At 33.6% G+C, this 16593-nt stretch overlaps 1 protein-coding gene across 1 annotated transcript; it reads left to right on the forward strand.

Moving 5' to 3' along the window:
• Nucleotides 1–3177: 3177 nt before the first annotated feature.
• LOC121984234 (60S ribosomal protein L34) lies at nucleotides 3178–9744 on the forward strand. The gene is made up of 4 exons (XM_042537072.1): nucleotides 3178–3336; nucleotides 3590–3669; nucleotides 9270–9379; nucleotides 9475–9744. The coding sequence occupies exons 1-4, from the start codon at nucleotides 3258–3260 to the stop codon at nucleotides 9566–9568; spliced, it is 363 nt and encodes a 120-aa protein (XP_042393006.1). The 5' UTR covers nucleotides 3178–3257; the 3' UTR covers nucleotides 9569–9744.
• Nucleotides 9745–16593: the final 6849 nt, after the last annotated feature.

The following is a 16593-nucleotide window of genomic DNA, read 5'->3' on the forward strand; positions in this document are numbered from 1 at the left end:
GAGGCTTTGGATCGATTGGGGAGGCTTTGTATCGATCAGTTGATCGATCCAGACCACCTCTGTGCTCTCGGGAATTGCTTGGATCGATCGGCCGATCGATCCAGGGCTTATCGCGCGAAGACGCAGCTCCCAATCGATCGCCCGATCGATTGAGGGCTCTGGATCAATCGGTTGATCGATCCAGAGCTGTTCTGTTCGCGCGATGCTTCTCCCCAATCAATCCACTGATCGATTGGGAGAAGGCTTGTCGCGGGGACTCACACAATCGATCGGTCGATCGATTGGGCATGTGCCAATCGATCGGCTAATCGATCCAGCTCCTTGTTTTTGCCCAAAAACAAGTCCAAAGTCCCCTAAAACAACATCCGGTCAACCATGACCTGTTGGTCCATCATGCCTAGCATCCGGTCACCCTTGACCTGCTAATACTCGCTCACCAAGTGTCCGATCAATCCCTTTGACCCACTTGAACTTTTCCTCCTCATGCCAAGTATCCAGTCAATCCCTTTGACCTACCTGGTCTTTCCAACTCGTGCCAAGTATCCGGTCAATCCCTTTGACCTACTTGAACTTTCCAACACCAGATGTCCGATCAGCCTTGATCCATCTGGATTTCCTCGTGCCTGGCTTCACTCACCAGGACTTTCCCAATTGCTTAGCTTCACTCACCAGGTCTTTTACCTGGCTTCACTCACCAGGATTTTCTTCTGCCTAGCTTCACTCACTAGGTCTTTCACCTGGCTTCACTCACCAGGATTTTATTCTGCCTAGCTTCACTCACTAGGACTTTCTCCTGGCTTCACTCACTAGGATTTTCATCTGCTTAGCTTCACTCACTAGGACTTTCACCTGGCTTCACTCACCAGGATTTCCTTCTGCCTAGCTTCACTCACTAGGTCTTTCACCTGACTTCATTCACCAGGATTTTCCAGTCAAGTATCCATTCAACCTTGACCTACTTGACTTTCCTTCGCAATCTTCCCACATGAACAATTGCACCTGCAATCTTCATGTGTTGTCTATATGTATTGTCAAACATCGAAATCCAAAAATCAAGACTCGAGCTTGACTCAATTCAAGCTCAGTCAACCAGGTTGACCTAGGGAATATTACACCAATATATATCAGGTCATTTATTATTTTTTATCTTTTTTTCTTTAAAACATAGGGGGGCTAAACATCATTTTTTAAATATAGGGGGGCAAACTGCTTTTGGAAGGAAAACATAAGGGGATTTAAAGTTATTTAGCCTATTTATTATAATTTAATAATTGTATATTTTTCATTTTAAAAGTTCATATTAGTTTATTAATGATTTATTTAATAATTTACTATCAAAGTAATTATTTAATAATTTATCCTTAAAATAATTTATTTTCGACAGGTTGATTCTCTTTTATTAGTTAGTCGATTAAAATTAAATGATATTTTTTATTATCAACCTTTTTATATCATTTGTTTTAGTACTTAATTAAAATTGAAAAACTAATGATATAAATTAAAGGAAAAAAATATTTTCTAACTAAAAAATATTGCCATGAGCAATTTAAAAAAAACACACATCTATATTTTTAAATTAACCAAAAAAAACACGTGCTACTTTAATATTTAATCAAAAGGCACATTTAAGTTTATACTTTTACTCTTTTATCCTTCTTGTCAAATCTATTTTTTTCTCTTATTTCTCCTTCTTTCCTCTCTTTTTCTCTTTTCTCCTCTCTCTTCTCTCTTTTTTACATTTCTAATAACCTCTTTTCTCTTTCCTCTACTCTCCCTTTTTTTTTTTTTTTTTTTTTTTCATTTCTCTCTCTCCTCTCTCTCTTTTTGCATAATATTTCAAAAGCTAGTAACTATCCGTGATTTACCTTCTGCATATTTATCCTGGGATAAATTAGCGGGGCACTAGGGCGAGCGTATTCACCTTTTGTCACCATGATATGAATATTAGGCCCAATATGAGCTCGATATGATTCTATATCAAGCCAATATGAGTTTGATGTGATTCCATATTAGACCTAACGTGAGCACATGTTGAATTTAGAATTGATTCTTTTAATTACATTTTAACACTCTCGGAGAAGCCAAAATAAGCAATGGATGACATCGTTGGACTCCTTGCTGTCTTAGAAATTCAGAGGATCTGAAATGGATCTAATCGGACATGTCTAGGTCCATCAATGAGCTTTAACCAAAATCCACTAATGGACCTAGGCATGTCCAATTAGATCCATTTCAGGTCCTGTAAATTTTTAAGACCGTAAGGAGTCCAACGGTGTCATCCATTGCTTATTTCAACTTCTCTGGAGATATATAAATGTAATTTGAAGAATTGACTCTAAACCCTAATGTGAGCTTGATATAAATCTTATAATTAAGGTCCACATTGAGCCTGATATGAATCATATCAGGCTCATATTGGGCTTGATATGAAATCATATTATGTCCAACATGGACCCACGTTGGGTTTAGAATAGATTCTTCCAATTATATTTTAACAACCTTGGAAAAGTCGAAATAATCAATGAATGACATCGTTGGACTTTTTGTAATCTTAGACCCATATTAGATTTGATATGTATTCATATTAGGCCTAATGTGACCCTAATATGATTCTATATTACACTCACGTTGAGTCTGATATAGATATATATCAAATCTATGTTGGGTCTTGAGCATGATATGAATATATATTAGGTTCACGTTAAGTTTATATAGAATTATATCATGTCCTACATGAGTTTGATATTTATACATGCACGAGAGAGAAGAGAGAAGAGAGAAATGTAAAAAAGAGAGGAGAAAAGAGAAGAAATATTATATGGAGAAAGGAGAGAGAAGAAATATTACCTGAAATTGAGAAGAAGAGAGGAAAGAGAGAGGAGGGAAAGATGAGAGAGGAGAGAGAAGAATGAGCAAAGAAAAGGAAAAAAAGATTAAATTTAATAGAAAAGGTAAAATGGAAAGAGTATGTTTTGGGAAAATTTCCGTATTTCCTTCGATCTTGATCCTCTCTTCATTTTTTATAATGGTTAGTTTTACAGGATCCAGGTTGGACTTCAGGCAAAAATATTAAATTATACTCAAGGATCACAGCCGTCGCATGGATCTCTTGCGGACCGTTGGATCTAGGTCATTTTCTTAGGCAATTAGGCTGCCTTCGCTCTGTTTATAGCCACACACAGACACGCTACAACAGTTGGTGATTTGCTTATCTCAAGCTTCATATAGGCAGCGGCGGAGGGGAAGAAATCTGCAATATGGTGCAGAGGTTAACCTACCGGAAGAGGCATAGCTATGCCACCAAATCGAATCAGACTCGTGTAGTCAAAACCCCTGGTAAAGATCCAATTTTTCTTCCTTTCTCGTGGTTCCAGCTTTTAGCAAATTTCTTGATGGCCCAGCTTTATTTTAAATGATTCGATTTTCCATTCCATTACTTTGATTATTGGTCTTGTTTAAAATTATTCCCTTTCTATTTCAAGGATTTTGTTTTCGTTTTCTTGATAATTTGGCGTAAGGTGTCTGGCAATTCGTTTTCTCGTAATCACGGTTCGTTTCGTTGTGAATTGGTTTGTTTTCTAAAGTGCAGGTGGGAAGCTCGTGTACCAGTACACTCACAAGAGAGCCAGCGGACCGAAATGCCCTGTGACTGGAAAGAGAATCCAAGGGGTTTGCACTTCTGCTGCTTCTTGTTTATCTTTAAAAATTTTCTGACTTGTTATCTTGTTAGAAACTATAGATTTGAATGCTTTTGTTATTATAATGAATCAGCATTAACCAGCATATTGATATGATTTTGTTCCTTCCCTACCTAGGTCTAAATTATTATTATTATTTTTAAAAATGAGAAAAGTTAATGCTTGAGTTTTATATGCAATTTGTGATGATATTGCGGGTCATTTAACATCAATTATATGAAAAGAAAATGATGATGTATATTTCACTTATAAAATCATATGGGTTAGTAGCAAGGTTCTAAAATTCGCTAGGCGCTAGTCGGGTGCTACACCCTGGCCTAGCGCCTAGGCCGTCTAGGTAGGGACTAGGCGTTGTTAGGCGGATTCCACGATATCAACATATATTATATAATAAATCATATTCTATAACTCCAACACAATAACATCAAATTTAAAATGAGTTCAAAATCACATAACGAATAAAATATCACAAATTTATTTTACTTCTTATTCTCCATATTTTTCAAAAATTTGTTCTTCATCGGACACAAATTCAATATCATCATCGGACACAAACTCAAAATTACATTTTAGTTTTTTTTTAATTGAGCTTTAAATTTAAAAGTCCAAACTAAAACAAATCATGAAAACCCTACACTATTTTCGCAGTGCCTAGACGAGTTGACCGATTAGTCGATGCCTAGGGCCGCCTAATCCCGCCTAGGCTGGTTGATTAGCATGTTTTCGATGCGGCTAGCGAACGCCTAGTGCTTAGGTTGCCGCCTAGGCCGATTTTTAGAATACTGGTTAGTAGAGATATGTTATCTAGGCCGATTTTAAGAACACTGGTTAGTAGAGATATGTTATACCATTAATTTAACTTCTACTCTCTCTCTCTCTCTCTCTCTCCACATTTTGAATTTTATTTGTTTTGATTTTATGCCTAAAAGAGCTTATGGATGTTTTAGAGTTGTATATGTTGTGATTTTTTTTGTAGATGAAATGAACATCTCTTGAGAATGTCTTGTTGTTAGCTCTATGTGCCTTTTCTATATTTGATGTCTTGTGCCTCAACATGTTAGAACTTAAATTGCGTTTTTCTCTACTTAAATAAACATGATGAACAGATGCGGAATATGATAGGAAATTACATCTAGCCATTGATATTCCAGTAATGCTTAAATAAAACTCAAATAATTCTTTTATCAATTTGCGAGTTTCTAAGCACTCCAAAGCTCACTATAGATGGTGCAATAGTTCTTGAAGAAGTGTGTGATTAGGGACATTACAGTCACTATTTGTAAGTAACTCTTATCATTACCGAATCAATTCAAAAGATTGTGGCGAATCCTGAGGAGCTTTTATCCATTTTAGATAATTATGCATGTCAAGATAAGATTTTCACTTAATTATGCATGATTAAATCTTAACAAATATATGTACCACTTAAATCTCAACAAATATATGAGACATTAAAATACATAATTAAGGTGCTAGTTAGAGCTTTGTCTTTAGTTGCAAATTGTTCATCAATTACCTTAAGTGGATTTTTAACATTATAATTCTCTTCAACTCAACCATGAGTATCAGCAGAGATCTTGATCTTTATAAACATTACACAAAGACAATTAGATTGTTCCCATTTTTCATAAGGGCCAACTATATCAGGAATGCTATTTTCAGTAATGAAAATTCTTTACTTTCAAACATTATAATCATCCCCTTTAAGTTTGAGAATGTTGCAATGCATATCAGAGAAATTCACAAGTTGTACTACTTATAAACTTAGACACATGCTTATTACTTTAAAATTTTTTAGGCAAATGTCATGTTTTACCAATGTAAATTATGTAATGAAAATCTAGTGACATAAAATTGTCTTGTGGGTTAAAATTTTAATCAAATTAGATTTAAATATAACTTTATAATAAAATTATTAAATTAATTTCCCCTAACTACCCTTGATAAATTAAGGAAAATTAATTTTGATATTTTATCCTAATTAGTTATATAAATAAAGGGCAGCCCGGTGCACGAAGCTCCTGCTATGCGGAGTCTCGGGGAAGGATCCATTGTACGCAGCCTTACCTTGCTTTTTGCAAGAGGTTGTTTCCAGGATTCGAATCCGTGACCTTTTGGTCACAAAGCAATAATTTTACCGTTGCGCCAAGGCTCCCCTTCTAATTAGTTATATAGATATAATAAAAATTCATGTGCAGCAAAATCTATTATATTTATAAAATAAATCACAATTAATATATATTAAGTGATCTAAATTCACTTAATGTATACATTTATATGATTAGAAATGTTATGGTTATTTTTTAATTACTTAAAATTATACAATTCACTAGATAAAATTTCCGCTTAATGCTTTACATAATAATTATTTAATAATACAATTAACATTTACTAAGAACTTGTGCGCATAGTAAAATTTGATCGGGTGAGTCCTCATTAAAAACTAAACTCCTTAGATAGAATAATATTCCTCAGAAGACCAGCCGCAAACTCCTTTAATTTTTTCTTTTTTTTGTCTCCTCATAATTATCATTAAACAACTTAATTATTGTCGTTAATGACGATTATGCAAAATCACTTTCTAAGATTGCTTTCGGGAAAGTTTGGTTAAGTCTTAGAGGAATTTAAACCGTCTATGAAAAATTCTCTTAGTTCATGATTTCTTATGCCACCTCATAATTATTATTAACTAACTTATTCATATAAAATTATAAATAATTCAATAATAATTAAATTTGAGTAGATGTGAGTTTTAAGTGCTAATTTTTTTTTGACTTAATTAGCATATATATGAAATGATTTAGCATATATATCAAATATTACAATCATAATAAGTCAATAATTACAATCATAATACGTGTTAAGATATTAAATATACTTATTTACCAAATTAGCACAATAATTTTAACTATAATAGTATTTCTATTTAATGAACATGTCTAAAGTCATCAGAATTGCAGGCATTGAAAGTTCAATAATGACATGCAAATTAAAATTTAGAAAAATTAATTCTTAATATATGACTCAATACATATAAGAACAACATCTCACAAAATGGAAAAATTACTAGTGTCAAAATTAATTTGGCGGAGGTAATGAAAATTGATTCAACATAACAAATTATAGAAAAATTATTTAAAATAATTTTCACAAAATTTTGAAATAAAAAATTTAATCGAATTAAGGCAGAGATAAAACTCGCTCTGATACCAACTTTAAGAACTTAAATCATGTTTTCTATATTCAAATAAACATGATGAACAAATGGAGAATAGGACCGAATATTACCTTTAACCATTGATATTTTAGTAAAGCTTGAATAAAACTCATATTCTTCTATCAATTTGTGAGTCTTTTAAGAATTGCAAACCTCACTATAGATGGCGTAACAATTCTTAGGGACCTCAAAGCCACTCTTTATTGGTAAATCATTACCATGACAAAGCCAATTTAAGAGAAGATTGTAGCAAATCATGATTATATCAAAAATTTTTATTTTGACATTTCAAGTGACCCATATATTTGTTGAGATTTAAGTGGTCTATATATTTATTAAGATTTAATTATGCATAATTAAGTGTAAAATATTTTCTTGATATGCATAATTACTTGAATTGGATAAAATCTCATCATAATTTGTCATAATCTTTTGGATTGACTCTGATGGTAACAAGTTACTTATAAATAGTGGCTTTGAGGTTCCTAATCACACACTCCTTCAACAATTATTACACCATTTATAATAAGGATTGGAGTGCATAAATGATTCTCAAATTGATAAAAGAATATTTGAGTCTTATTCAAGTTTTATTGGAATATCAATGGCTGGGGTAATATCCAATCTTATTCTGCATTTGTTCGTTATGTTTATTTGAATATAGAAAATCATGATTTAAGTTCTAACAGTAGGTAACGGTGCTATATTATCTCCTCCTCGATTCGATTAAAATTTGTTAGAAAATTTTTGAAATTTGTTTTGTACAAATTTTCTATATAATTTGCTATTTAGTTAAATTAATTTACTTACCCTCTACCTAATTAATTTTGATACTGATAATTTTGACATTTGGTAATATGTTCTCATATCTATTTAGTCATGTATTAAGAATTAATTTTCTGAATTCTAATTTCGATGTTATTCTTAAACTTTCAATGGATATGTAATTCTTAAATAGACTTTAGACATGGTGCAATTTTCAATTATGCAAATAATTAACATAGAAATATTATTACAGTTAAGTATTATTGTGCTACTTGGGTAAATATAAATATTTTGATTGTAATTATTTATTTGTTATAATTGTAATATTTGATATTCTTGCTAAATCATTCCATGTAATTTAGATGGTAGTTATTGAACACATTAGGATTAAATTGATGATTGTTGATCCTTTGACTAAAGGCATGACACGGTCATGTCGATCGAATGGGGCTTGTTTCTTCATGTAATTTTTGTTATAAAAATAATTTAATTATTGATGAAACTCTAATTTGACATTTTCTCATATTTATTTGTGTACACATTTGAGAAATATCATTAAAGTTGGATCTTGAGTAAATATAGGGTTTATTCATTAAGTTATATTGGCTCGAGAAGCATAATAAATTGTGATAGATGAGACATAATAGTCGCCTCCTCACCTTTCACCGTGACTCCTGTATTTTGTTTACTGTTGATTCATGTATTTTGTTTACTCCAGTGAATGACAAGATACATGAATCAAGTGGGAGAATATTTGAAAAAGATTATTTTTGACATTTTAAGTGGCCTATATATTTGTTGAGAGTTGAGTGGTCCATATATTTGATGAGATTCAAGTGATCTATATATTTGTTAAGATTTAATTATGCAGGATTAAGTGAAAATCTTATTTTGATATGCATAATTTATCTGAAATGGATAAAATTTCATCATGATGGATAAAATCTCATCATCACTTGCCATAATCTTTATGCTGAAGAATAGTGATGTCTATAAATGACTGTCAATTGTTTAGACAATCCATTTCAGTGCATGAACACCCCTACATTGGTCTAACACAGGACTTTGAAGAATTATTCCGTGTCTGCTTGCGGAACAATGGTGCACTGGTGCTGGATTAATCCGCTTTTCCTCGTGGTTTGAAATAGTACAGAACCCATGACATTTATGACCCAGCTTTTATTCTGGTTCGTTTGTGCTTTTTTTTTTTTAACCTCTCACTATATCACTTCTGCAACAGCAGAACTTAGGTTACAGTTTTCTTTGGTTGTTTTTTGTGAAAAAAAATTGTTCTTAAATTATATGCATCTGGCAAGTCGGTCAAATGCCAAATGCTGAAAAAGATAAACTAACGCGGAGGGTCTCACATGCTCTTGTGGTCACACTATTGGTATTTCATCATTGCCATTATGAAAAAATTGTCAATACATATGTTCCTATGCTTTTTTATAGGTTCATTTCAGAAAATCATCTGCTCATTGCCTAATGGATTGCCATCTATTTTTGATTGAAATTTTGTTTCTTGATGTGATTCAGGTTTTTATTCTTTTTGATTTTTCTAGATGTTGATTCTTTTCCTTCGTGTTTAGATTCCTCACTTGAGACCCACTCAGTACAAGAGGTCTAGGCTATCCAGAAACCGAAGGACTGTGAACCGAGCTTATGGTGGAGTTTTATCTGGAGGTGCTGTCAGAGAGAGGTGGGTAATTTGGGCTTCAGCACGTTAGCCGATTCATAGCCTATAACTTTGTACAGTTTGCACCTTATCATCCAATTCTATTTCTTCATTTCCAGGATCATTCGAGCCTTTCTGGTAGAAGAGCAGAAGATAGTGAAGAAGGTCTTGAAAATTCAAAAGACTAAAGAGAAGCAGTCGTCCAAGAGCTAGGCCAATAAACTAAATGAGTTGTGTTATGCAATAGTTCGGTCGATATTCTCAGTAGAATTATCTACTTCCCTTGTCGTGTTAATGTGGCGGCACTGTACGTGGTATAACTGTATTATTTCCTGAGATTTTAGGTGTATTTGGTTTATTATTCCATGGATCTGTTTTGTTCCTGTGTTTGCGGCATTGTTTGTGGTGATGTTAGAATTGATGTTATACATGAGGTAATTGGGCTGCAGATTTTTATGTGTTTTTTTTTCATTCACCTACATGTTAGAAATAAAAGTTCTTAGATTCACTAGGCAAGAAAACCTTTCAAACATACCTACATGTGAGAAATGCAAGTTTTTAGATTCGAAATCCAGATAAAATCTAAAATGGTATTGAGAAAAAAAAAATTGTCCAAGATAAGTTTTTTAAAGAAATAGAACATTTTTATAGATAATATGAGGTGAAATTATGATTGTATTTTCTTAAATTGTCACTTGTCTTATCACAATCATGCAAGTATAATAAGATAAAAAAAAAATTCAAATCACCCTCTAGTTGTTTTATATAAAAAATACTGCTTGTTCCAACCCTCACAAACTGTTATAAGGTATGTTAGTTACTCGTTGCTACACTATAAAAACGAACTATTTTATTTTAATTAAAATTGTTTTATATAAAATACTATTACATTAAAATAATCTTCATATACGTAGCTAAAATTACTTTAAATATGTAAAAGTCATTTTAAAATAATTATAAAAACTACTTGAATAGTTGATGGACAATTATAGTTGAATCATGAATTCTAAATTCTACCTAGGACGGGTTGGTGGAGACATTGGGATGAACATAATCGACTTTGCAACCATGAATTCTAAATTCTAAATACTATTTTATCAAAATATTTTTATCAATTTGGTCAAAATTTTAAATTTTATTAAAATCATTTTAACTAGATCAAAATCACTTTAAAATAGTTGTATTAATTATTTAAGTTGCTACTACATTTGTATAGCTACTAAGTAGTTGCTACATTACTACAACGATATTATATTGACGATTATATATTGTAATAGCTAGTTGTAGCTGCAGTAATAATACTGAAAGTAAAAGCTATTACAATGTTATAGCAATTACGGTAATTATAACTATTACATGTTGTAGTAGCTAATTATAATTGCTATTAGAGTTGTCAATTTGGGTTGGATTCGTCAGTTTGACCTGCCTCACCAAATAATTTAAACGGATTGGGTTGAAATTTTATGAATCCATTTAAAGGCGAATTCAGGCGGGTCTACCTGCCTGGGCCTACAACCTGTGCAAGTCGGCTTGCGATGTGTTTGGGTTGGTCCGCGAGTTGAGGAAATATTGAAGTAGTAGATCATGCACCTTGAACTGCCGTTGAAGTCTCTTAGTGCTTCTGTCGTATTCATCATAGAGAAGAACACACTTGATGCTCTTTTGTAGTGCATTAATGCAATTGAGGCTAATAGATTGGTTTATAACTGATGGTGTCACTTTTTGTTTGCTTGAGTTCCTCCTCTCCACAAACCTCTGATGATCTCTCCTCGATCCAAAATCCAAAAGCATGAGAAGTAAAGGAGTGTTAGAACTGGACAACTTTAACGGTCGGCCACTCCAATGCTCAAGTTAGTTCTCCATTCAAGAATAGAAGAAGAAAGTAACCAGAAAAAGAAAGTAGAAACCAATGCTAATAATTAAGGTTTGGAGAAGAGTCACCTCTGCTCAAGAGAAGAAACAACCCCTCCCCCCATTTACCTCAATCCCTTCTCTATATAGCCCTCAAAAAGGAATCCCCACGTAATACTTGACCTTGTCAGGCCGTCGAGGGCTAAAGGAGACAGTTGTTAAATCATACATTAACATTATCTGGTTGTTAGCTAACAAGTTGTCAGGTCGTTATGCTTTAAGGTTTCTTAAGTTCGGCTGGAAAAGCACTAGTACTGTAGCATCATGTAGTAACGTAGCAACAAGGCACTGTAACAATTACTGTAGCATCTAAAAAATGTGATTACTTAGGAGAGCACATTGCTTTTTGGAAAATTGCTACTACTATAGCAGTACCGTAACACTAGTGCTTAGCAACAAGGTTGCATTTCTTTGACGGTTGATCGAGTCGCCCGAGGGGGTACTGTAGCAATATTGAATGGTAGCGATACTATAGCATTACTGTACTGACAAACTGTAGCATTATTGCGATGATGATACAATAGTATTATTGTAGCAATAGTACTATAGCAACGGCTAGTCTACGAGATACTATAGTAGTACTGTAGTAATATACTATAATAACAGTACTGTAGCAGCAGGATGTATTGCTCGGATGGCTAATCGAGTCGCTTGGGGGTATTATAGCAATACTATAAGATAGCAGTATTGTATCATTATTATGGCAATGATACTGTAGCATTACTGTAGCGACCTGATAAATATATCACTTGGAAGAACAATATAATTGCTTGGAACATTGTAGCACCAATGTACTATAGTACCCAAGAACCATATTACTCTGAAGAACAATCTAATTGCTCGGGATACTGTAGTAATGATGTACTATAGTACCCGAGAACTATATTACTCAGAAGAATAATTTGATTGCTCGGGACATTATAACAACAATGTACCGTAATGCACGAGAACTATATTACTTGGAAGAACAATTTGATGGCTTGGAATATTGTAGAAATGTTATTGTAGCACTACTATAACATTTTTGTAGCAATGAGCATTTGGACACTTGAATTGTTCAAAGAAAGAATAATTTCTAGAAAAACTGTAGCATAACTCTAGTATACTATAGCTACTGTAGTTGGGGGATTTATTTTGAGTTTCTAGAAACTGTGGCAGTGTTACCCAGGATTTAATTTGAGTTTCTAGAATATTGTAGCATTTTAGTATAGAAAAATTAATTGGGAATTAATTAGAGATTCCAGAACATTGTAGCATTTGCTATAGCATACTGCAGTAGTGGTGTTATTGTAGCATTCGATAATGTAATTGCTCGGGAGAACCTATCCATATTGTTTGACAGAACTTAGTTATATTATTTGGTAGAACTTAACCATATTGCTCGCCTTGGTAGGTCTTTGCCATATTGCTTGACAGAGCTTGTCCCTAATACTTGGATTGAAATAATCCCAAAACTTGAGAAAGAATAACCCCATTATTCGGGGATAAATTTTTTTACCATCAGATATCCCTCCTTCAAGTCAGACTAAGGAGCGCAGTCGAATGAAATCCGATAAAGATAATCAGAAAAACCAAGAATACTGTAAATCTTAAAAAGTCCCAATCAGAATGAAAACTCAATCCCACTGTTGCAGAACATAAGAATATTGAGAAAAATCCGAAGTCGGATTAGTCCTAACCAAGGAGAGAGAATGTCAAGAAAAGAAGCTACCCAATGTGAGATAATAATAAGAATTCATGAAGATCAGAAGACCAATCCCACCTGAAGATAATAATGAGAATATATAAAGAGGACTAGAAAACTAATTTGTCTTGACTGGAGAGAGAAGTTTGATCCCTTGGTGGGGATAACTAGCAATCTAGGAATAACAAAAGTCTACTAACATCCCAATAGAGCCCATCAATAAAAATACTAAAAAAAGTAGAAGACCAATCATCAACAATATAGAAAAACAATATTACTGTGATATCATAAGGCGATCTGATAAAATAAGAAATCCAAATCATGCAAGAGGATATTACTGAGTATTGCACTTCAATCATTCCAAATACCATTGATAACCTTCTTATGAGAAGCAAGAATAGAGACTCTAGTTCTTGCAACCAAAATGAGAGTAATTCATCATATAGGTCTATCCTTGAGAATAATATAATTGCTTGATTCAGACTCAAAAAGTTAAGTTAGAGCATCAAATTGTAAGTATCCTGGGTTAGTCTTAATGTGATCAACCAAGTTAAGTTAGGTCATATGTGTTTGATGCCTTGTGTCTGAGTGTACAGGGACTTAGAAACATAAGAAGTTGAGTAAAAGACTCAACGAACGAGAAAGATAATACAGGAAGGAAGTCAACGAGCTTGGTGCATTAAAGGGACAAGGAGTTATGGAAGAGTACATCGGTAGAGCGAGAAGGATGCACAATGTGCATCCGAGGGACGAGAAGCCGAGAGAAAGTCTGTTCAAGGAGAAGGTCAGAGTTGAATTCAAGTGAGATCAACTTCGGATAACTAGAGAATCACCCAAGCGAGCAAACTGAAGAATGATCAATGCTGATATTGAATATTCAGATGAACAGTACTAGAGGCCCCTCAGATTAGACTGGAGGCGTCTCGAATGAACCATAACCAAGGTGCCTCAGATTAATCCAAGTCGCCTCGAATGAGATTAGAGCCATTGCCACGGAGATAAGTAGCGGAGTCCACGCCAACCGTACTGAGGCATCTCCATCGAAACTGAGGCACCTCCATTAGAATTGAGGTGCCCCTGATGAACCGAGGCATCTCCATTCATCCTGATCAACCGAACATTGGAAAACTTTATCCTATTGAAGGTGTTCTGGATCAATGGAGGCACCCTAAATTGGCATGTCAGCAAAACAGTTATTTTGACTAGTGCACTATAAATAGTGCCTTAGAGTTAGAAATTCAAACACACTTGTTCTTTTAATTTTGTAATCTTTTCTTTGAGCTTCCAATTGATGTAAGGAGCTTCTCCGACTCCAACGTTGTCAAAGGAGGAGTTTGTTAGTGATCTTTCTATAGTTTTAGATTAACAACTACCCAGGTTGTAATCAAATAAAAATTCTGAGCCCCCTACTTTATTTTATATATTTATTTTATTATATTTAATTTGTGTGTCCTTGCTAAGTTAGAAGCAAGAGAAGGTTTTAATTTTTATTACAGACTATTCACTCCCTCTATCCAATCCACCCGTTCCAACAAGACAATTAACTTACCAAGTAGGAATGTCAGAAACACCAAAGTCTCATCTTGCCCCAAAATACAATTAAAGGGATGTAAGAAGACCATAATACCAATACTTGTTAGGGAATAATGTCAATCAAGAAAAAAACTAACCCTTACCCCTTAGGGAGTTCATTGGTGATATTAATAAAATGGACCCCTCAAAACTGATTCCAAATGGAGGATGACAAGATATATATAAAATAGCTCAAGATTGTACAAAACTACTTGCTTCAATAGACCATCAGGATATAGAGATACATGAAGTTTGCTTGGAGGTTGTTAGACATATACATGGTCAATTAACCGTTATTATGGCCTAGAGACACTAGCTATCTAGCCTTTAACCCATTATACTGATGCCCATAGGCTATTAGAGTAATAATACTTGGCACATTGGCTGCCATTATTAGCTCGAAAGCGTTAGCTGCCTGGCCTTTATGTCATTATATTGATGCTCATATGTAGTAAAAATTATGCCTTAAGGTAGTAGGAATATATATATATTTAATCCATTGGTCATTATTAGCTACTCAAAAGTACTAGTTTATCTGACATTTAAGTTGTTATACTAATGCCCGAGATTGTTATAAGAGTAGCCCGGAGTCTATCATAGAAAGTAGCCAAGGGGCTACTGTAAGATACCTGACTCATAAGCCGTTATAGTTGCCCGACGACTTTTTATTATATAACTAATCATTGATAATGATAATCTTGCCTACAAAACATATCTTGAAATAACATTAGATAGAATAATTTAAAAAGTAAGATAGTTGATAGCAATATTTTCACAATAGAACCATAAAAATCTGTCTGCAGCTTCCAATCAAAAGCTAATACTAATGCAGATATTTAGAATATTGTATGAATTATATAATATCTTATCCTTTCAAACAACTCCATGACTAATTAGTCCAATAACAAGAATAGGAACAACAACTTTAGTTGGCCTTCAGACGTGGTTTGGATATATCCAATTTCTATTTGCATTAGGAGACAATCGAGAACTGATTTATGATGCAATTTTCCAACTACAAAATTTGTAAAAATAGATGAAGATATGAATAGAAGAAATATGCAGACCCATCTTAGTGAGCGATGAGAGGACCTAGCATTTTCTATTGATGATATCTAAATTCTAGATATGTTTATACCAAATAATTGTTAGAGTGTATATTAAAAGCCTAGCTTTTATATAAACATTTATTTAGAAATAAAGAATCACAGTGGTCAATATCTATATTTATTTTTTAAATGTAATTTGTTCAATTAATTTATATAGTAGACAACATGGTGTGAGGTATCACACACAGAAGATCATGTTGTCGATTCTTTATAAATTATAAACAGTTGCTCGCGACTAAGATGGAAAGGAACAAACCGTTGAAGTAGTCGTAGTGTGATTAAGTATTAGTTTATCTTAACTAATAAATTACACTGATACACTCCAAGTGTATTGAGTAGGACCATTTGAGGTAAATTCTTTTTGTACTGACTTTATAAAAGAACTAGACCTTAGTTATTATGGAAGTGTGTGCTCTTAATCCTATTATAATAACAAACACATATATTTAGTATTTATTTCTTTGACTTATCAATGGGTGAGATTTAACTCGATAAGTTAATAAGCCCGATAAGTTGGGAAATGATATTACTTATAGTGTATGTTGTTGATTACAGAAGGAATCTGTGTCCAAATAATCTAGGTTGAGAATGTCCCCAAGAGGAGCTCATAAGGATTGTCATGTTAAACCCTACAGGTGGACTTAGTCCGACATGACAATGAAGTTGAGTGGTACTACTCTTGGAGCAAGATATTAATTAAGTAAGTTGTCAGTAACTTACTTGATTAGTGGACATTTGTAATCTTAAACATAGGGAGACTAACACACTCATGATAAGAAGGAGCCCATAATGTAATTTGGGATTGGTGCGGTAGTGCGATAATAACTCTCTATTGGAATGAGTTATTATCGATGAACTTGAGTTGTGTGTTCGGGGCGAACACGGGATACTCAAGCTCATCGGAAGGCCAAAACCAATTTCTTCTCTAGGTCCCTGTCGTAGCCTCATTAAAGCCTCAAGTC

This window comes from Zingiber officinale, chromosome 5B (genome assembly GCF_018446385.1).
Source record: "Zingiber officinale cultivar Zhangliang chromosome 5B, Zo_v1.1, whole genome shotgun sequence".
Taxonomy (NCBI): Eukaryota; Viridiplantae; Streptophyta; class Magnoliopsida; order Zingiberales; family Zingiberaceae; genus Zingiber; species Zingiber officinale.